This window comes from Melozone crissalis, unplaced genomic scaffold, assembly GCF_028551555.1.
Source record: "Melozone crissalis strain CALT ecotype California unplaced genomic scaffold, PUWL_Pcris_2 ptg000032l_1, whole genome shotgun sequence".
Classification (NCBI taxonomy): Eukaryota; Metazoa; Chordata; class Aves; order Passeriformes; family Passerellidae; genus Melozone; species Melozone crissalis.
This window is the reverse complement of record NW_026535810.1, coordinates 4,521,916-4,544,653: the sequence shown is the minus strand read 5'-3', so window position 1 is coordinate 4,544,653 and position 22,738 is coordinate 4,521,916. Positions and strand designations below refer to the sequence as shown.

Sequence of the window (22,738 nt, the reverse complement as noted above, 5' to 3'; positions counted from 1 at the left end):
AAGATTGTGAACTCTGGATTGACAGCAAAGTGGGGAAAAAACCCAAAACAAACACAAAAACAAAAAGGCAGCAAGTACTGGTTATGAAATACTGAATAAGTATTTTGTTTTGCACTGCAAGTCTGGACATAATACAGAGAAAAATTCGTTTTTCTAGATAGAAAGTTTGACATCTAGGTATTTATAATACATACTACATATTTACACAGTGAGCTCTCATTTTACAATAGTATAGTAAACCATTTTTAATTGTTCAAAGCAATAATTCTCATACCAGATTTTCTCTGAAGCAGGTTTTATTTTTTTCCCCAGCCAGTGCCCTCTCTGATCTTGGTCTTTCTTTCTTCCTTTCCCTCTGTCCCTGCCTTTTTCTGTTGTTTTTCTATTATATTTTGTTATTTTATTTTTTAATTTTATTTTATTTATTTTTGTCTAGCTCTCCATTTTGACTTTGCCGCCTTGATTTTCCTGCTCTGCCCCTCACTGCTCAGTTCTCTTTTTTTCTAATTTGAAAGTCACAGTCCTTTTCTCTGGCTCAGTTTCTCCATCCATTCTGGGGCTGTTCACAACTGGGGTTCAGCCACATCTTCCTTTGTCCCAGCCTTCTGAAAAGTCTCTGGGGCATTCTGTTTGTCAATATTGACCATCCTCTGATTTCAGCATCTCCTCCTGCTGTCACCCGTTTCTCAGCCTAATTTCTTATCTATATCACAATTTTACAAGCCATGAGTTCTACAGCATTTCACTAGCAAGCTACAAAATAGCCCCGTCTCTCTCTCTACAAGGTCTTTTTAGGGGAAAAAAACTTATCCAATTAAGAAATGACGCCTCAACTATTTCTGCTTTTAACCCAAAAACCAATCACCCGTGGCCCACAATGTGGATTTTTTTTATCCAAATACACAAAACCACCCAAACCCATGGAGAAGAAGGTGAAGGAGAAGGAGGAGAAGGAGAAGGAGGAGGACAAAAAGGGAAGGAAGAGAAAAAGGAGGAGGAGAAGAAGAAGGAGAAGAAGGTGAAGGAGGAAAAGGGGAAGGGGGAGAAGGTGAAGGAGGAGAAGATGAAGGAGGAGAAGATGAAGGAGGAGAAGATGAAGGAGGAGAAGGGGGAGAAGAAGAAAGAGAAGAAAAGAAGAAGAAAGAAGGAGAAGGAGGAAAAGGGAAGGAGGAGAAAAAAAAGAAGAAGAAGCAGAAGGAGGAGAAGGGGGAGAAAGTGAAGGAGGAGAAGGGGAAGAAGAAGAAAGAGAAGAAGAGAGAAGGAGAAAGAAGGAGAAAGAAGAAGAAGGAGGAGAAGGGGAAAAAGAAGGAAGAGAAAAAGAAAGAAGGAGAAGAAGGAGGAGAAGGTGAAAGAGAAGGAGGAGAAGGGGGAGAAGAAAAAGGAAAAGAAAGGAGAAGAAAGAAGGAGGAGAAGAAAGATCAGCCACCACCCTAAAACCTCCATCTTGCTCTATATATATTACTATATTCTAAACCCTTAAACTCTAAGTTTAAGGTGATATCACCCTGTGATATTACACACTTCTATTCAAACTCTACACTCACAATCCCAGTTCTATCATTCCATTTTGGAAGCTTCTCCATGGCCTCAGGTCAAATGCAGTGTTCTCTTGGAGGTCAGTGCCTGGCAGCACAGAAAATCCAAAATTCTCATTTTCCAGGGTTCCAGCACTCACCTGTGGTTCTCCCAACGCTCACACCCCAGCAGCTGCAGCTCTCTGCTGCTCCCAGCCCTGCTGAACCAGTACCAGCTCCCAGATCCTCCTGTGTGTGTGTCAGCCCTGGGCTCGGGGCCAGCAGGAGCCTCCACCCCAATCCTCACCTTTTGTGGGAGTGCTGACACCTGAGCAATGGGGAAACAACAAGAAACCTGCAGCAGCCAGTTATTCCCTGGCACTGCAACCTGTGTGGGTTACCTAAACACAGAGCCAGACCAAATTAAGGGGATGAAAAGTGGTTTTATTGATTGAATATGGGTGTGTATTGAATGTTTGGGTGTCTTCTCTCTGGGCTGTATCTCACTCTAAGTTGGAGTCACGTGCAGTGAGTTGGATTTCCCCTCTTAATGGTGTCTTTCACACCTAAAAATATTATTGATACTTAATCCTTGGGTACTGCTGTCTCTGTGGAACGTCAAGTAATATTAAAGACCAGTGCAATAATTATTTAATGTCCTGGTTGAGATGGAGACAACAAAAAGCAACACACTCCATTTTCAGAAGGCTTCAAACTGTTCTTATTATGGCCTGCATGCTTTTTATACATTCTTACAAAGCTCATAAGTTCACACTTTACTCATTGGTCACCAGAGACAAAGTGCTCATTGGAATATGTAGTTGAAGTTTCTCTTATTCTCCTTCTTTCTTTCTTGGTTTCTGTGCCAGCAACCTTGGTAGAAAATTCTTTTAGGGGTAAACATGGATCCTCTTCTCAAACTCCTCTCTGGCTCACAGAAGTCACTGTAAAACCTCTTCCACAATTTAATGGACAGAGAAACTAAAGCATTGATAAGTGAAGAGTTTTACCCATCATGAGCCACCAGCAAAGTACAAGTATCCTGAGTTCTGCTCTGATGCTTTGTCACACAGACACAGTGACTTGGGAGAAGGAAGAAAAAAAGTATGAAAGTGCTACAATAGTTAGCACATAAAAAAATTAACAAGCAAACAACCAACAGCAGCAGAGCAACGCTTTCCATGAGGTTTAGAAAAAAGAGGGGAAATTATTCCCTCTAATTCTGTTCCCAGCTCTCTTGGGCTTTGAAGGATAATGTACTGGGAGATATTTTAGCATCCTGGGAAATCTCCTGCTCAGCTGAAGTGACAAAAGCCTGCAGGAACTGTTTGTGCTCACAGCTTTTAACAAAGCAGCCACCAACAAAGCAGCTTCCAGCCACTGGAGAGAGACAGAACAGCACAGGGGTAAGGTTTAGCTTAGTAGAAGAGAGACAAGCATAGATATGATCTCTCGTTAGACAAAAAGCTTTTAATTTATTTTTCTGTAGGTTTGTTAGAGCTGTTTCTTCTCATCTGATCTCACCTGAGCTCTGAAAATTCCAACATAAGTTGTGAGTGTCCTGGAAATGGCATTCCCAGTTTTTATCGAGAATTGGAGCAGGACAAGGGAGAATGGCTTCGAACTGAAAAGGAATAAGTTTAGATTAGATATTGGAAAGAAATTCTTCTCTGGGATGGTGGGGAGGGTGCCCCTGCATCCCTGGAAGTGCCCGAATCCAGGTTGGACAGGGCTGGGAGCAGCCTGGGACAGTGGAAGGTGTCCCTGCCATGGCAGGGGTGGGTTGGGATGGGCTTTAAAATTCTCCCAACACAAACCAGTCTGGGATTCTGTGATTTTGTGATTTTGGCATTCTGTGATTTTGTGATTCTGTGATTTTGTGATTCTGGGATACTGTGATTTTGTGATTCTATGGTTTTTTGATTCTGTGATGCTGTGAGCACTTTTCAAGAGAAACATGGACATTTTTCTCAAAGTGTGAGAAAGAAGAGAAAGGGATTGCTTGGAAAGGAAAGCAGATTTGGATTTGACAGATTAAAAGACTAGAAATATGGAAATTTCTAATTGTACTTGATGTGCTTTTAAAAGTCTTACGACCTCTGTTGAGAGTATAAGTCAAATATAACCTTTCCCTCACTCTCTCTCTGTGTTTTCTATGCAATAGCAGTGCTTCTGGGCATGTTTATGTGGTCAAAAGGCATTTTTATTCTACTTTCAGTGGACTAGAATGTAAAAAACATTCACCATTATTTTTACATTGAAAAGCTTCATTCTTGAAACATGGAAGTTGGCTTTCTGTGCCACCTGAGAGTGATCTGTTAGTTGAGGAAGGTATCTGAAATGCTCCCGTTAATCACCCTTTTAAAATTAAAAGTAGAGTCAGTCAATTCTGACACTTTCAATTCTTTTAATTTAAAATTAAAGTAGTGCCAGTCAATATTCTAAGGTACTTTCAAAGTAGATCTGGAATTTTTAAAGTCAATAATAGAATGGGGAACTATAATTTTTCTTTTGTTAATATCCTTTTGGTTCAGGCACTTCTCAATTATGGTTTGTATTCTATAGCCTGCTAAAACACTTAAACGAGGTTTTTTCCTTGTTCTGCTTGAATTTCTACTGGCTACATTGAAAAATGAGTTACCCGCCTTTCCTGTCAGTATTTACCACAGCTTAAATCTCATGGAACGCTGGGAGATGTGAAAGCCATCCTTACAAATGAATTTGTATTTAGTATTTTGTCACTTTATTATCTGGAAGCAGTGATGTATTTATTATGAAATATGTAAGTTATGTAATCAGATTGATTCTACAGAGACTATCTATATGCAAGAGAAAAATTTAATTTGAAATAAATATTTTGAAACTCAAATAATGATATCACAAAAATACATATTTCTTTTTCTTCAGAACATTAATGGATTTTTTTTCTCTTAATGTCTTCTATAGAAAATATTTTGTGAATAACAAATACTGAACATCATTCTAGAAAGTCAGTTGAGTATTGGATAGGAATGTGCAGGAATATGTAAAAAAAATGTTGTTTGAAATCTTCCCTAAGAAGTGAAAATAAGAGGCATAAACATCATACTTCAGGTATTTTGTGAAAAATTAAGATTAATTCTATCAATTAATGCAAAAGATCAAACACGCATTTAATAATGTTGTCTCTTCCCCTCTGACTGTGTTTTAAGTTAAGATAAGGTCTGTGAAGAAATCAGTGAAGCCTAACTATTTTCTTGGAGCCAAGATTCCAATCACCAATCCTGCTGTAGGCCACAAAAATAATTCAGAAGTTAAATAATAAGGAATGGTTAAATAATAAGGAATGTCAATTAAATAACTGGTGTGGAATCTCTAGTTAAACTGTATATTTGAAAGTCAGGCATGAAGAGGATGCTTGGGGGAGATAATACAAAATGTTCCCTTATTTCTTTCCTTTTTGCTCCTCATACATTCTATTGTATTTGCAGGGATTTTCATGGCAGGGAGGAATGATGAATCTGACTCCATGTTTTTAAAAGGATATTATATTACATTACATTACATTACATTACATTACATTATATTATACTATATTACCAAATGCTAAAAAGATAATAATGAAAACTCATCATTCTTTTTAGAGTCTCGGCACAGTTTGGCACTGATTGGCCAATGAGTGAAAACAACTCACACCAGAATCCAATGAAACAATCACCTGTGGGTAAACAATTTCCAAACACATTCCAGATGAGAGAAACACAGGAGAAGCAAATGAAATAATAATTGTTCTCCTTTTTCTCTGCAGCTTCTCAGGAGAAAAATGCTGATCAAAGGGATGTCTTAGAAAATGTGAATACCACAACATTCCAGGCCTTCAAGGTCATCATGGCACAAGAAAATGACACCCACGTCCATGAGTTCATCCTCCTGGCATTCCCCACCAGCAGAGAGCTGCAGGCTGTGCTGTTTGTCATTTTCCTGGCTGTGTATTTGCTGACTGTCACCGAGAACATGGTCATCATCACCTTGATCATCACCCACCCCCAGCTCCACAAGCCCATGTACTTCTTCCTGGGCCACCTCGCTTTCCTTGAGGCCTGCTACATCTCAGTCACCGTTCCCAAGCTGCTGCTCACCTTGGTGGTGAGGAACAAGAGCATCTCCCTCACAAGCTGCATGGCCCAGCTGTACTTTTTCATTGCCCTGGTGTGCACTGAGTGTGTCCTGCTGGCGGCCATGGCCTACGACCGCTACGTGGCCATCTGCGCCCCGCTGCACTACGCCCTCGCCATGGGCCACAGGGCCTGCCTGCAGCTGGCCACGGCCTCCTGGCCGCTTGGCTTCCTCATAGCTGTGCTCAAGGTCTCCTTCATCTCCCAGCTCTCCTTCTGTGGGCCCGGGGTCATCAACCACTTCTTCTGTGACATCAGCCCGCTGCTCAACCTCTCGTGCGCCCAGCGGCGCCTTGCTGAGATGGTGGATTTCATCTCGGCCTTGTTCACTTTGTTGATCCCCCTCTCTGTCATCATTGTTTCTTACACCTGCATAATCAGGACTGTTTTGCTCATCCCCAAGGCTCAGAACAGGAAGAAAGCCTTCTCCACATGTGCTTCTCACCTGGCTGTGGTCATCATTTTCTTCTCAGCAACTCTCTTCATATATGCTCGGCCCAGGCGTGCAGACTCCAGGGATCTCAACAAGCTGGTTTCCATCATTTATACCATTGTCACCCCAATGCTAAACCCATGCATTTACTGCCTGAGGAACCAGGAGGTGAAGGACACTTTGCTGAAGGTCTTATGTAGCAGGACTGCTCTCTCCAGAGTTTCTGCCTCTGATCACTAATGAATTCTTGGGAGATGATCTTCCAACTGAATGTGTCTGAATTCTATGAAAACCTAATAAGATTTTTACTTTGACAGAAAGGGTTATTGGGGTTCTCCAGTTATTGGTTATTGGAGTCAATCTGCATGTTCAGCTAAAATCTCTGAATCTATGTGAATGTAAAAGGTTTTTCTAACTGAACACATCACACATCATTTCCGAGGAGTGGAAAAGGCAATAACCATAATTGTCCTCTCTGAATGTATTTTGTTGGTATGCATCAAAGAACAAAATTGCATTCTGACCTTGATTCAACTTAACATGAAACTAGGATTCAAGAACTTGAGGCACCAAAGAAATAGTTATGTCAGCTTTCTTCACAGGAATGAGGATGGGAACTTCAGTCATTTTAGATAGCTGTGATAGGAGACCATGAAACTCCACTGAGAAGTTTCTTCTTCATTAACTTCAAATATAACTTTGGGAAGTAGCTCAGATTCAGAAAACAAACCTTTACTTTTGGGGAAGAGGGTTAATTTGCACAGTTTCATTTCCATTTTAAATGCTAAATCAACCTCCTGATTCTTAAATTTTTTTCCTGTGGTCCTTCAACATCACATAAGGAGATATAAGCACTAAGAGAAGAATCAGTTGTCTAAGCACAGATCTTTCCCCAAGGAACATTCAAAGGAGAGGGTCAGGAAGAATTTGAGGGTAATTTAACACACAGACACAAAATCTTGCATCATCAGCCTGATGGTAAATGATCCTGGGCTCTGTTTGTTACCCAGGACTAAATCAACAGTACTGTGTCCAGTCTGAAACTTCCCACTAGAAGAAAGACAAAAATGGAAGTACCAGCAGAGAGTTACCAAATGACAGAAGGGTGGGAGCACACAGAGAGAGACAGATGGGAGCAGTTTTTTAAGAAAAGAGAATGTTGAGGAGGTGTTTAGCTGCAGTCTGCCACCACCTGAAGAGGATTACAGAGGAGATAGAGGCAATTCTTAAGTGGGCATGCCTGAAAAGACAAAAGCAACAGGAACTTGTTCCAACAAAATTAAATTCAGATAAGATAGAGTGGTGAAGCACCACAACACAGTCCCAAATAGGTCAAGAAATCTCTGTCCTTTGAGCTTTGCAAAGCTCGACCTGACAAGTCCCTGAAACTCTGAAATATGTTTGTGACAGCAGAGCGAGTTAAAATATTCTGTAATTAAAGTTCTGCCTTTCCAACCCGAGTTTTTGTATCATTCTTTGATCTGGATGTCAAATGGAAAACTCTGTGGCATGACAAACTGCAACAGAAATTGATGTTTAGGGAAGTGAATCTGGTACCCACAGATTGAGCAATATGTTCAATCCTATCCAGGGAATGGATGCTCTGCAGATGATCCATGTCACTCCTGGATGCAGTACTCCAGATGTTAATATATATTTATAATTTATAATTTTATAGCATAACTCTGCCCACGTCTCTGTTACATCAGAAGTGCCTTGGTCTAGCTGAGAGCTGAAAATGTCAGAGGTACTAAAATCTCTCAGGGAAGCTGTTTAAGCACTCTGACCTCACATCCAATGGCCTAAATAGCAGTTACTGAGTTGCAAAGCATTGTTTTTATCCCTTTTTATAGCTTGTCACAGCCTCCAATACCCCATATTTAACAAACCCAATAACTTCTTTTCATGGTTCATGTACCCTGAGTCATATCTTCACATCCTAGCAGGCCTTGGTAAGCACCTCTCTAGTTAATCCACATTTTCCTTGAATTATAAATATATATACACATATATAATATAAATTATAATTACATAAATTATAAAATGATATAAATTAAAATTATATAAATAAAATTATATAAATTAAAATTATGTAAATACCGGGGAACCCAAAACTGGTCCATGGTAGTTGGACCCTCATCAGCCTAACAGAAATGAGGTAAGAACTAACACTACTCCCTTCTCCATGCACTGACATTATTTTAAAGTTGTCTTTTTTATGAGGTTCCCTTACATTCCTGAGCATGCACATGTGGCTTTGGCCAGAAGTTAGAATTCAGCAGCACACCATAAGGTATGTCAAATGTCACTAGATTCTTACATATTTGCAAAATAAATCAAACTATGCCCTAACAGCCAAATAATTTCTGTGATTCCAGCTCTCCTAGATGCTAAAGTCCCATTATTTCCACTGTTTGAAAATAATTGTAATTTTAAATGTAATTAATGTAATTTCATGTAATAGACGTAATTTAAATGTAATAAATGTCATTTTAGTCATGGTTCTGGCTTAAGGAAGATATCTAATTAATATGAGACCTAGTGGAGGGAGATTTTACAAACAGCTGCAGCATGGAGGGGGAACCGCATCAGGTTTTGTACTTTTCATGCTATAGAATCCTGCAGCAGCTCCTCAGCTCTGTTTGGGAGGCAGCTGACCTCACCAGGGGACAGATAAATGTTATCTCTGATCCTCCTTTTGCTCTGAACACATTTGTAGTGTTTTAAAAAATTAAGAAAATGCATAACTTGGCTATTTGTGGGTCTGAACACAACTCCAGTGTGGGTGAAACTACACTTATCCAAAATCACTCACTCCAAAAGCCATTACCAATTAAGGTCACTGATTTAGATTAGTACATTAAAATATTTTTCTAGATTACCTTTTGGTAAAAGACTGCCATATTCCCTGCCTCAGGGTATGTTTTTAGTTTCCTCTGCCCTATAAAAATCAGCAGACACTAGCAGGTATTCTTTCATTGCTCAGTGTCTCAGAAAAAAAAAATCTTCAGAGTTTCTTCTGCTCTGCATGGAATCACAGAGGAAACAATAACATCCCTCCTCTTTCTGTGATTGCTTCCATTGGGAGGTTACCACAATTTCTGAATCAGACCTCATGAGACACCACAGGTAAATAAAGTGTTGATTTCTCTGTGCTGGTATAGATCACAGCACTGACATATCAGTCCACATTTCAGCTGTTCCCTACTGATCACATTCTGCAGCACCAGTGGATTCACACTACAGGAGGTTGAGAACAGTTTTGTTTTTAACAGCACAGGCTGAGCCACTCTTATTTTTGAAGGATTAATCTGAGGTAGCTGCAAACAAACCAGACCTAAAATTGGAATTTGCTTGTACTTATGCTGTATCTGAGATCTCTGTGTACCATCTCCATAGATTTGTGTAGATGTAAGTGTGCTCAGAGCCAGATACAGAAACCTTTAGTGGGCTCTTTCAGATGTATTTGGAGAGGTTTTTTATTTTAAAAATGAATATATCCTTATTGCTGCTTCACATTTCTCTTACAGTTCCTGGGATATATATGATAGAACTTTAGAAATGTTTAGATGTAGAAACTAAAGCATTGGAAATGTGAATGTCTGTCTACAAGCTCAAAACCTGTCACTTCTTTATACTGGATGGAAAATATATTAGCATCAGTCATCATTTGTCTAAGGTGAGATTTGTAATGTGTATTTATCTCCATGAAATGTCAATTTGTAATGTATATTTATCTCCATGAAATGTAAACTTAAAAGCATGTATTAATTTTTAAAGTGAAAAAAATCTGAATTGAGCAGATAAACTCCACAAAGTTTTGTAATGTATATTTATCTCCATGAAATGTCAATTTGTAATGTGTGTTTATCTCCATGAAATGTAAATTTAAAAGCATGTTTTAATTTCTAAAATGAAAAAAATTCTGAAATGAGCAGATAAATTTCACAAAGTTCATTTCTAAAAACCCAGCAAAAAATGTCTGAACTTTTACAGAGCCTTTAAGTGGTGGTGTAACTTATGGCTAAGAATTTAAGCCTGGTAGTTAGATGTGATTGCATTAATTTATTGCAGGTGGATAAGGTTCATCTTTCTTCTACAGAATGGGTGGGAGGAATGAAACCAAAGTCATGTATTTCTTTCTCCTGGGTTTTCCCACCACTGGTGAACAGCAGCTGCTTCTCTTCTCTGCTTTACTTCTGGCTTATTTATTAACTGTGTTGGAAAACTTCCTCATCATTCTCATCATCCAAAATAACCACAGCCTGCAAAAACCCATGTATTTTTTCCTAGGGAATCTGTCTTTTTTAGAGATCTGGTATGTCTCTGCCATTGAGCCAAAGATGATCAGAGATGTCCTGTCCCATGACAAAAGGATTTCATTCCAGGGCTGCATGGCACAGCTGCATTTCTTTGTGACTTTTGTTTGCACTGAGTACGTCCTGCTGGCCGTGATGGCCTTCGACCGCTTCGTGGCCATCTGCAAACCCCTCAGGTACGCCCTGATCATGAGCCCCAAGCTCTGTGCTCAGCTGGTGGCTGCCTGCTGGATGTGTGGCTTGGCCACCTCTTCCATCAAGCTGGGCTTCATAGCCAGCCTCTCCTTCTGCGACGTGGACAAAATCAATCATTATTTCTGTGACATTTCCCCCCTCCTGAACATCTCCTGCAGCGATTCCTCTTTGGCCGAGCTCGTGGACTTCACCTTGGCCCTGCTGGTCATCCTGCTGCCTCTGTGCGCTGTGGTGGCCTCCTACATCTGCATCCTCTTCACTGTGCTGAAGATTCCTTCTTCCCAGGGGAGGCAGAAGGCTTTTTCCACCTGCAGCTCCCACCTGACCGTGGTGGTTTTGTTCTACTCCACCACTCTTTTCACCTGCGCCCACCCCAAGCTCATGTACACCTATCGTGCCAACAAGCTGGTGTCACTCCTGTACACGGCGGTTGTGCCACTTCTGAATCCTCTCATCTACTGCCTTAGAAACAAAGAGGTCAGGGTTGCCATGAGGAGGACTTTTACTTGCAGAAGAGACACCAAAGAAATCAACTGAAGGGGCTTTGCTCATGAAGATCAACGGCAGCGCTGAGGAGATGAAGTCAGGAGGTCCAAACCTTAATCCGTGCAACCACCACTCATATTTATTGAACTAAACCTTGATATATTTATGTATATACTATGGTTTTGACTCGAGATGTGTGGGTTTGGGGTTTTTTTGCTTGTTTTCCTCCTAAGAATCAATGCTGTCACCTTTTCTTAAAAGTCTCCAACTGAATGACTGCTGTTTTTAAAGGTGTTTGGAAATGCTGGAAAATAAAGCCCAGATTTGTTTGCTCTAAATGGAACAGAGTCCAGAAAACACTGTAAATGCATGTGAAAATCAGTTATGTGTGATTTATTTAGTTCAAGATTTTGTGATTATCCCTTGAGAGAAATAGGCAGCAGCAAAGGATGGGTAATTGTAACATTCTTAGATTCCTGGTGTAGGATAAAAAGAACCATCCTCTGATGAAGAAAATGTTTCTAATATGGCATTAGAGAAGGTATAATGTGAATATTCACATGGTACAGCTGCATTGTGACTTGGCCTCTGTCTCAGCTCCACAACTCCTTCCTGAGATTTTAATTTAAATTTTGCAAGGTTTGAAGTTCCTTTAATGCAGTGATTTGGCTATACACATTGACTGGTTTTAAAGCCCTGATCTGAAGTGATTGTTTTGAAATAATTTTAGGAAAATCCTTCAAATACACTGGGAAGAGGATTATCATCCAATTATTATGGGGTTTATGTACACTAATAATAATATTGTTAGATAACCTGAAAAAAATAATTCATAATTTATTCAACAGAGGAGGTACCTTAGGGAAGGAGAGAACACAGAAAAGTCTTACACAAACACAAACCTTTTGAGAATGCAAGTTCCCTCTTGCATCTAAGCTTATTTCTGGAAATTTTCCTAATAAACACTTTCACAAATTCAAGTACTTTTAAAGTACTGTAAATAAGTCACTACCCACAAGTTAAGAAGGTAAAAACAAAGTCCAATCTCAGCTTTTGGGAAACTTTCTCTTAATCTCACTCTCTGTGTGCAGATGAGAGAAACTGATAGGAACGTATGCAAATGTAAGATAGTCTGGGTTTAGAAGGCACTGATCAATTGTCAGTCACAAAATATGGGAAGCCATTATATCAAGAACAGAAACATCTATTTCATGCAGATTTATTTAAAACCACGTGCCAAAACAAAGAAAATTTAATATAGTTTGCTGTAACTAAATGGGACACTCCTGTGCTGAGAAGAATGCAAATTTGCTTTTTGAAAGACAGCCATGTCCTAGGGTGTGTGAGATACCCAAACAGGGGTTGTGAGATGTTTTTCCCTTCCTGGGGTGATTGCTGCACCCCACAGCAGTGTTCCCTTAGAGGCTGGGCCCTCACCTGAACCAGATTTCTCAGTTTTAGAGGTGAGCACACTCCTGGAGTCAGAGAAGAAAACACATTTAGTGAAAACTTGCTTCTGTTTAGAGAGGAGAACCATTATTGCTTGGGGAGAAGGCAAGGGTGTCTGTTCTATTTTGATAATCTGGAAGAGGTTTTACAGTGACTTCTGTGAGCCAGAGAGAAGGTTGAGAAGGGGATCCATGTTTACCCCTGAAAGAATTTCCTACCAAAGTCCTTGACATAGAAATCAAGAAAGAAAGCAGGATAAATAAGACAAACCTGCAGCTGCCTCTTCCAATGAACACTTCATTTGTCTTTTGTGACCAATGAGTAAAGTGTAAACTTATGAGTTTTATGAGAATGCATAAAAAGCATGCATGCCATAATAAAAACAGTTTGAAGCCTTCTAAAAATGGAATGTGGCTTTGTGTTGTCTCTGTCTCAACTACAACAGAAGGAAGCAGATTCTAATGGTTAATGAGAATCTTGATTAGGTCCACAGTGTTTTGCTGAGCAGAAAAAAAATCTACAAGAGGCAGGAAGGGTTCTGCATAAGAAGCAGTGAAAAAAGTAGGGGTAGAAGACGCACAGAAACAGCTTTACACTTTATTGCTTGTGTTTGTTATTTTATCTCTTCTATTCCTTATAGTTTTCTACTTTTGCAGGCAAATAAAAATGGCACAAGGGAAAAATATCTCATTTGAGATTTCAGATGTTTGCTGTGAAGGTCCAGGACTGTGGAAACTGAATCCCTGGGGTTTTTTATGTACACTTATTAAAGTATACATAAGCAACATGCTAAGGAGAATGCTCTTAGAAGCAGTCAGAGGAAAAACCAGTGATGTATTGATTACAAGAGAAAAGTCAGCTGAGTAGAAAAAATGTTCAGTATTTTTGGCAATGTGTTCAAGAAACCTGAATTCCAAAAAACCAAACCTGGCTTCAATAACTGTGTCACAAGGTATGTGTATTGTGGTGTGTGAAATCTGAGTTTTGCTTTGTTAAATGGGATGACAGAATTGGATTAAAAGTTTCTGTTTTCTCTTTTTTCTCATTATATAGAATGTAGTAATTATGTATACAGTTAGTTCTTCTGGAAATTAAATACATTATCAGGAAGACAGTTTTTAATGTGTCTGCATTTAGACTTTTTGTTTGATCAATCAAGGGACAGATAGATCCAGAGACTTCTCAGGTGAATCAAAAATCTTCCTTTCTCACTGGCTAAAAAAGTATCTGCAGCATCTTCATTCTTAGCTGAGGTGTTTACCTTCTTTAAAAAGCCATTAAATTAAGCAGTAGTAATTGTTATTTCAACAAAACAATTTCGGATAGGATGTAGGATATCCTTCAATGGACAATATGTTTGATTATCATTAAATTATTTCATAAGTTTACATGTATTACACTGAAATCATTGATGCTTACACATAAAACCAGAACAAAAATAAGAATTTAAAAATAAGGTCAATTACATATGCCAGGAGCACACAGCTGTTGAATGCCTGACCACAATGACACAAGATTTTGATGTTTTCTTTTACATTATTGTGGACAAAAGTATCTCTTTTTTTCTTATTCTCTTCTGGCTTGCTTTATTATTTTTTTATCAAAACCAGCTACTTCTAAGGGACAGTTTTTCCCCTGTTTTGAACAGGTAGGGTGAGACTAGAAGGATCACACTGTGGATGCATCTATTTCTCTCTTTTGACAGTAAGGGAAGGCTTAGGAATTGTGAAAGTTGTAGACAACAACCTTGGAAAGGCTTTGAGTGATACTTGACCTGACTGCCTAAACCTGAGCTCTCTGCACACAAAAATCCCCAGGAAAACTCACTAAATATTTAATGAGCAAGGTTATGCAAAGAGAAATTCTTTCTCCAAATTTATTTCCCTTTCCTAAGACTCGTGGGTAAATAAGAAAAAAGGATTAAATAGAACAAAGGATTAAATATATTTAATACCTTCTGAGGGTACCTAGAGGTGAGGCCACATTTCAAGGACCACGGAGGGATAGCTGGAGAAACTGTTAAAAATTAATTCAATGCTTTTAAAATATTAAGTATATGCTGGTTAAGAAAAATTATCTAATGGAAATGACAGCAAAGCAAATAAAATACCATTTCTGTCACTCAGCTTTTTTAAAAATAATAGACTTGAAATTTTTTTAAACAATTATCTAAATGAATACATTTCTTGGCTCATATATTTACAATTGTTTTGCATCACCTGAAGCAGCATTTTTCCTGTTCTTTTGTTTAGGGGAGAGCAATCTTGTGCGTTAGTTGCAGTCTTAGGGTGAGATTATTTTCTGCCAGTTAAATCTGAAATAGGTCTTCAACTGTAGAATGGAATGTCTGTTTCTAGTTGGTCGTAAAGTTTATTAAATTAAAATAGGTTGGATAAGCTGCATGCAGAATGTTTCCTTATACTGAAGATAATATTACTGGATTATTAGCTTACAAATTACCCTGTAGTAGTTGACAAAAACTGGCAGATATGATATATAATTAATTTTATAATTTTTCCATATATCTATTTAATTTTATTAATAATTATTTTATAATAATATAAATACAATCAATATATTATTGATTATATGTCATATATAGTATATATTATATAATATATACAATATATATAGTATTATAGTCATAATAATATTTATATTTATTGATTTATTATCAATATTTATTAGTCATATTAATACTTATTTTAATATATTTATATATTTAATTAATTATATATAATATTATAATTTATTTTATTCTTAGTTATATATTATTTACATTATATTAATATTTTTAAATATTTTGTATTGTTTATATTATTTTACATAATTAATGCATATAATTTACAATTAATTTTATTAATTTATATTTCTTATGTTTCATGTATTTCATTGTTTGTCTTCTTCTTCTACAATTGCTTCTCCAGGCAAAGTATCTTCAATCCACTCCATCCTAATTTCCTTTTGGAAAGCCAAGATGGAAAACCACACCAGGATAAGTGAGTTCATTTTGGTGGGGTTCAAATCCCACCCAGGATCCCAAGTCCTTCTCTCAGTTCTCTTCTCCACAATGTACTTTGTCACTGTGGTGGGAAACATCTGCATGATCCTCATCATCAGGATGGAGCCCAAGCTGCACACCCCAATGTACTTCTTCCTGGGGAACCTGTCCACCTTGGACATCTGCTATTCCTCTGCCATCACTCCCAGGGCAGCCCTGGCATTCTTGCCGGGCAGAAGGAGCATTTCCTATGCTGGCTGTGCTTCCCAAATGTTCTTCTTCTCTCTCTTTGGCACAACAGAAGCTTTTTTCCTGGCTGTGATGGCTTATGATCGCTTCACTGCCATCTGCAACCCGCTGCTCTACCAGGTGGTTATGAGCAGAAGGCTTTGTGTGCTCATGGTGGTGGGCTCCTATCTGTCACGCTGCCTCAACTGCACCATCCAGACAGGCTTCACCTTCAGCCTGTCCTTCTGTGGGCACAGAGAAATCAAGCACTTCTTCTGTGAAGTTGCTGCAGTGATCCACACCTCCTGCTCCAACACCCTTGTCAACCAGCTCGTAATGCTGGCTGTGTGTGGACCAATAATTGTGGGCACTGCCCTGGTGGTTTTTGTCTCCTATGCTTATATCATCGTCACAATCATCCAAATGCCTTCAGCAGAAAGCAGGCACAAGGCCTTCTCCACCTGCTCGTCTCACATGGTGACAATCTGCTTGTTCTTTGGGACAGTGTTCTTCATGTATGCTCAGCCTGGAGCTGCATCCTCACCCAGCAAGAGCAACATCATCTCCATCCTCTACACTGTTGTTATTCCCATGCTGAACCCTTTCATTTACACCCTCAGAAACAGGGAGGTAAAAGGGGCTCTGAAAAAACAGTTAAAAAGGAAAGGGTTTTTTAAGCACCATTCCTGAAGCTGAGAATGAGCACGGGGTCCAATTTGTAAAATAAAGGACATCAGGACCTGAATGTGAAATAAAGGACAGAATGTAAAATTAAGCACATCAGGACCTGCTTTCAAGAGTCTTTTGTGTTTCTAGATGGTCAGTAAAAGCAGGATATATAAACAAATCTATGACAATCTAGTGACTGTTATTTCAACTAAACAATTTTTGATAGGATGTAGGATATCCTTCAATGGGCAATATGTTTGATTTCTATGAAATTATTTCATAAGTTTACATCAATTACACTTAAATCATTGATGCTTACCCATAAAACCAGAATAAAAATAAGAATTTAAAAGTAAGGTCAATTAAGTAAGCCAAGACCACACATCTGTTAAATGGCTGATCACAGTGACACACAATTTTGACATTTTCTTTTACATTCTTGTGAACAAAAGTATCTCTTTTTTCCCGATTTTTCTCTGGCCAGCTTTATTCCTTTTCTAGAGCAGATGAAAGTGAGGTTTCATTTAACCGTAATTAGATATTTACAATCCATCTGACCTGTAATTTAGAGGCCTCTTATAGCCATTCAAAAGATACCAGCATTTTAAAGCCATAATTAACACGATGGGTTGGACAATTTGAAGAGTACCTAAGTGTACTGAACATGTAAAATAGGACAGAAAATTCAGATTCTGGCAGCAGAATCTGCTGCCACACCTAACTGTACTGAACATGTAAAATAGGACACAAACAGATTCTGGCACTTATTTCTGAAACACAGCCAGTTCAGGTGGAGGCATTCTCACTCTGCACATCCACAGCTAAATTAAGTCAGACGAGAGTGAAGCACAGAGATGTGTCTCTGCAAATAGCTCTTAAAACTCAAATATCCAAGCTGGCTCCTCGTAGAAAACGCATTTCTTCTTTTCTTAACCACAGGATATGGCACTTTCATAGAGCTGGTGGCCAGAGGGATGAGGAGAGCTGTGATTGCTCAGTGAAGCAAGGGAGACACCACTCCTGGAAGTGCCCAAAAAGAGACAGGACACAGCACTTGGTGCCATGATTTAGCTCATGGTGATGTTCAGTCAAACACAACAATCCTGGAGGTATTTTCCAACTTTAATGGTTCTGTGACTGAGTGACAGACTGGGGCTGGGGGAAGGATGATGGATGATGGATGGATGGATGGATGGATGATGGATGGATGGATGGATGGATGGATGGATGGATGATGGATGGATGATGGATGGATGGATGGATGGATCATGGATGGATGGATGGATGGATGAATGTATGGCTGGATGGATGATGGATGTCCCCTCAGCCCCGCTCTGCTCTGTTCCCTGAGTGCCCCCTCAGCCCCTGGGCCCAGGCAGTTCCCGAGTGTCCCCTCAGCCCCGGACCGCTCCCCGTGTCCCCAGCCCGGTTGCAGCCCGGTTCCAGCCCGGTTCCAGCCCGGCTCCAGCCTGGTTCCAGCCCGGTTCGCCGCCCATTCCCGAGCACGGCCCCGGCGCTGGGATGCGCTGGCCCTTTAAGGGCCTCCGCGCCGCTAGGGGGCGCCGTGCGCGGAGGGCGGGGCGCACGCGCCGTGGGCGCTGCTCGGCGCATGCGCGGCGCGGCAATGCGGGTGGTGGTGGGTGAGTGCGGGGCTGGGGGCGCGGGGCTGTGAGGGAGCGGCGGACAGAGAGAGCGGGGTGTGAGGGTGCAGGGCCCAGAGAGAACGGGGCGTGAGGGTGCAGGGCCCAGAGAGAACGGGGCGTGAGGGAGCAGGGGCCAGAGGGAACGGGGCGTGAGGGAGCAGGGGCCAGAGAGAACGGGGCGTGAGGGTGCAGGGGCAAGAGAGAACGGGGCCCGTGAGGGAGCGGCGGACAGAGAGAGAGCGGGGCCGTGAGCGAGCGGGAACCGTGAGGGTGCGGAGTCCGTGAGGGAGCGGAGGTCTGAGGGAACGGGGCCCGTGAGGGAGGGGTGGCCTGAGAGAGCGGCGGTCTGAAGGTCTGAAGCGGGGGCCGTGAGGGAGCGAGCCCGTGAGGGAGCGGGGGCCCTGATGGAGCGGAGGCCCTGAGGAAGCGGGGCCGTGAGGGAGCCGCGGCCTCAGGGAACGGGGGCCTGAGGGTGCGGAGCCGTGAGGGAGCGGCGGACAGAGAGAGCGAGGCCCGTGGAGGTGCGGGTGCCTGTGGGAGCAGGTCCGTAAGGGAGCGGGTCCCGTGAGGGAGCGGGAGTGTTGAGCGGAACGGAGTTTTGGAGAAGGGCCAGGCGGGCCTGGGTTGTGGGTGCTGCCCGCTGGGTTGGAGCCAAGCCGCCGCTTCCTCCCCGGCTATGGGAGCTGGCCATGAGCGCGGGCGGTGCTGCGGTGATGCAGCCCCAGGCATGGGCCGCCTCTGCTGCAGAGGGTGATGGCACAGCAACACAGCCCTGATGTTGTCTCTCTAACCAGGTGGTGGGACGGGCTTCGTGGGCAGAGCCCTGACCCAGCTGCTGCGGAGCCCAGGGCACCAAGTGACCCATGTGTCACGAACAGGGGGCACGGATCGGATCAGCTGGGTATGAAATGAGAGCTGTCACAGCAGGGCGAGTGTGACAGGGCTGAGAAACCAGGCTGCGTGCCGTGGCTTTCCATGGCATGGAGGGGAGGTCTGGCTCCTCTGGATGTCCTTTTGCTGGTGTTCCGTGGGTCACAGTCATTAGAATGGATACTGCTGTAGCTCCAAGAAACAAAATCTTCTCCATTCGTGCTGTCTCTGCAAATGCCAGGAAGAAACTGGGTGAAGTTCTTGGGAGCCTGCTCTGCTTATTTGCAGGGAAGGCTTGATCAGAGGGGTGGCCTGATTTGTCATGTCTGTCACTCCTGCCCAGGAGGAGCTGTCCCACTCCGGGCTGCCCCTGTGCGAAGCTGTGGTCAACTTGGCTGGTGAAAATGTCCTCAACCCTTTCCGCAGGTAACTTGATGTTCCATAGTGCTCTTGGGATAAGGTGGCGTGAAGACAGGCTAGTGTTGTCAGCGAATGTGGAAAGGGAGGAAACAACATGACCAGGAATCTCTTGGGTTGACATTTGCACCCTCAAGTACCCAGAGCATTTCTGTGGGCCTGGAAGGTGCTGAGAGACCTTTGGAAGAAAAGTTCCCTCCTGCATCTACAGCTGGAGGCCAGAAACATTAGTTCCACATTTCCAAAAGGAGACTGGGTGGCATGCCTGCATGCAAAGTTTGACTTCTGGGAGGAGCACCAGCTTTGCTGTCTAGCTCCTTTGCTGACTTTGTCTGAAGGCAGTCCAAACCCTTCAGTCTTGTAAGGGTTAGAGCCACCATCTCCCAAAGTTCCTCTGCCTTTGTGCTGTAAGATGACATGTCCTCCCTTTGCTCTGAGGTGAGGGGAGTTCCTGTGACTTCTCCTTGATGCCTTGTGCAGGCTGCCCTAGAACAGAGACTGGACAGAGCTCCAGAATAAAGCAGGGATTAATTAGGAGGATGCATGGATCCACCTTGGACAGCACAGGGCTACACCCAAGATGAACCAGAATGGTCACAAAATGCCCCACTGGTCACAGGGTCTCTCACTTTTATAAGCTCTGCTCCATTTGCATATTGGAGTTAATTGTCCAATTACAGAATAATGAAGGGATTTATTCAAAGGATCTCCTCCATGGATCCACCTTGGGCACTACAAGAGCCCAGCCAGGGCTGCACCCAAGGTGAACCAAAATGGCCACAAAATTAACACAAAATGGTCCCAAAATGAACCAAAATGGTCACAAAATGCACGACAATGCTCATGAGGTCTCTCACTTTTATAAGTTCCTCTCCATTTGCATATTGGAGTTAATTGTCCAATTCCAGGTTTGGCCCATGCAGTCCCATCCTTGTTTTTCCCTCTCCAGCCCACGCTGTTTGTGCTCTTGGCCTGAGATTTGGCTCATTTGTCCTTGGTCCCCAGCTGGAGCAGGAATTGTTTTGTCTCCCTGCTCTGTGCACAGAGCTCACCATCCCCTAATAGAAGCCCAGAGCCACCCACTAAAGCAACAGAGAACCTGAGAAATATGAAAACTAAAACCTGAGGCATCACCCTGTGCGTGTGAGCTGGTGTTGGCTGGGTCCCCCTTGGTGGCAGTCCTGTGAGGTGTTTGATCCCTGGCTCTCCCTTTCCCAGGTGGAATGATGCCTTCTGCAGGGAGGTCGTCAGCAGCCGGGTGGAGACCACGAAGGCCTTGGCCAAAGCCATCGGTGCTGCTGAGCAGCCTCCCCGTGCCTGGGTCCTCGTCACTGGCGTAGGTATTGGTTGGGCCTGGCCAAGACAGCACTCGTGCTGACCTGGAGAGGCCTTGCCTGCAGACAGTTCCTCAGGAGCACCTTCTTGCCTTGAAATGTCAGCTGTATTGCTATCAGTGTCACTGTGTTTAGGCAAGCCTTGATAAGCTTTTAGTGCTGCCGGAGAGGAATTTGGCTCCCTGTGCTTTGTCTAGGGCAGTTCTGTGTTTTCCTGTGAAAGCCTTTAGGCATCCTGTAGAATCAATTTGTGTCAGTAAGGCCTTCTGCATAATCTCCAACTTCCTGCTTGCGGCAGTCTTTAAAGCTGAGGTTTATCTTTAAAGCTGCCATGGTTTAAACCTTCCAGCCAGCTCAGTGTGTTGTTTGTAGGCCTGTTTGGGTTTTGGGGCTGCCTGAGTGTTAGTGCATCCTGCTGAACCTGTAGAGCACATTGGTAGTTCAAAAACTTGTCAGGATCAGAGACCCTGAGCTGTTCTCGTGAGGATATCCCTGGTGGAGTGATCAAGCTCACAGAATCCCAGAATGGTCTGGGTTGGAAGGTGCCCTAAATCCAATCCAGTTCCATGGCAGGGACACCTTCCACTGTCCCAGGGTGCTCCAAACCCCATCCAGCCTGGCCTTGGACACTTCCAGGGATCCAGGGGCAGCCACAGCTGCTCTGGGCACCCTGTGCCAGGGCGTCCCCACCCTCACAGGGTAGATTTCCTTCCTAGCAGCCAGTCTAAACTGACTTTAAATTTGAAGCAATTCCCCCTTGTCCTTGGCGCTTCAGGCCCTTGTAGTCTCTCTCCAGCTTTCTTGTAGGCTCCCCTCAGGTCTTGGAATGTTGCAATTAGGTCTCTTTTCTGGGCTGAACAATCCCAGTTCTCTCAGCCTTTCCTCACAGGAGTTCTGGGCTCCTGGAGGCAGAGAAGGTCTGATGGGAAAGGGGGGCTTGGTGTGATCATTCAGCCCTGACCCCCTTTCTGCTGTCACCCTGCAGGTTTTTACCGGCCCAGCCCCACAGCTGAGTACACTGAAGACAGTGCAGGAGGGGATTTTGACTTCTTCTCACGCCTGGCGAGCTCGTGGGAGGCTGCAGCTCTCATCCCTGGGAGCCCAACTCGTGGTGTTGTGGTGAGATCAGGTGAGATGGGGCATCGTGGTTATTAATGGGGATTGCTTTACTGCTGGGAAGAGCTGGGTAAAGGGCATCAGTTCTTCTCTCTTCCCTTGTTGGGGTGCTGTTCCAGCCAGCCCCTTAAGGATTCTCCTGCTTGTTGGTGTGGGTGTGAAGGGGGTTTTGCCCTCTGGCAGCAGCACCTCGTGTCACTCTGTTCTCCCCACAGGTGTGGTGCTGGGCCGAGATGGCGGCGCAATCTCCCAGATGCTCTTGCCTTTCCGCCTGGGACTCGGAGGCCCCATGGGCTCTGGACTGCAGCCCTTCCCGTGGATCCACATCCAGGACCTGGCTGGGATCGTGTGTCACGCCCTGGAGACGGAGTCAGTGCGAGGCGTCCTCAACGGCGTTGCCCCGTCCTCGCCTGGCACCTCCAATGGCACCTTTGCCAGGAGCTGGCGGCAGCCCTGGGGCGCCCGGCGCTGCTGCCGGTGCCCGCCTGGGCCGTGCGGGCTCTCTTTGGGGCAGAGAGGGCGGCCATGCTGCTGGAGGGACAGAGGGTGCTGCCCAAACGCACCCTGGAGAGCGGCTACCGCTTCACCTTCCCTGAGCTGCCTGCTGCTCTCAAGGACATTGTGGCTTGAGGCCTTCCCACTTGGGCTGGGCTCTGTTTGTGTGAGCTCTCTGCTCTGCCCCAAGGGGATAATGGCATGGATTGAAGGGCTCTTCTCCTCACCACAACACATCCTCCACTCTGTTCCTGTGCTCCCGGGCCTTGAGATGAGCTCCGGCTGCTTGGGGTAACCTCTGAGCCTGTGTTTGTGCCCAGCTGCTGATATGCTCTCTTGCTGTTCTCCAGCTTACACAACTCTTCTACAGAGTCAGGGAGAAATAATGGACATGGAACAAGGCAGAGAGCTGAAC

The 22,738-nt window shown here is 43.2% G+C and overlaps 3 protein-coding genes and 1 pseudogene across 3 annotated transcripts; all 4 read left to right on the top strand.

Moving 5' to 3' along the window:
- The first annotated feature begins 5,381 nt into the window (after nucleotides 1-5,381).
- LOC128940083 (olfactory receptor 6B1-like) lies at nucleotides 5,382-6,341 on the top strand. The gene has a single exon (XM_054281388.1). The coding sequence runs from the start codon at nucleotides 5,382-5,384 to the stop codon at nucleotides 6,339-6,341; it is 960 nt and encodes a 319-aa protein (XP_054137363.1).
- A 3,863-nt stretch (nucleotides 6,342-10,204) lies between these two features.
- LOC128940082 (olfactory receptor 6Y1-like) lies at nucleotides 10,205-12,036 on the top strand. Its single transcript, XM_054281386.1, has 2 exons — nucleotides 10,205-11,118; nucleotides 11,955-12,036. The coding sequence occupies exons 1-2, from the start codon at nucleotides 10,205-10,207 to the stop codon at nucleotides 12,034-12,036; spliced, it is 996 nt and encodes a 331-aa protein (XP_054137361.1).
- A 3,488-nt stretch (nucleotides 12,037-15,524) lies between these two features.
- Nucleotides 15,525-16,469, top strand: LOC128940081 (olfactory receptor 12-like). The gene has a single exon (XM_054281385.1). It carries the CDS (start codon nucleotides 15,528-15,530, stop codon nucleotides 16,467-16,469), a length of 942 nt encoding a protein of 313 aa, XP_054137360.1. The 5' UTR covers nucleotides 15,525-15,527.
- A 1,599-nt stretch (nucleotides 16,470-18,068) lies between these two features.
- Nucleotides 18,069-22,471, top strand: LOC128940221 (epimerase family protein SDR39U1-like; annotated as a pseudogene).
- The last annotated feature ends 267 nt before the right edge of the window (nucleotides 22,472-22,738 follow it).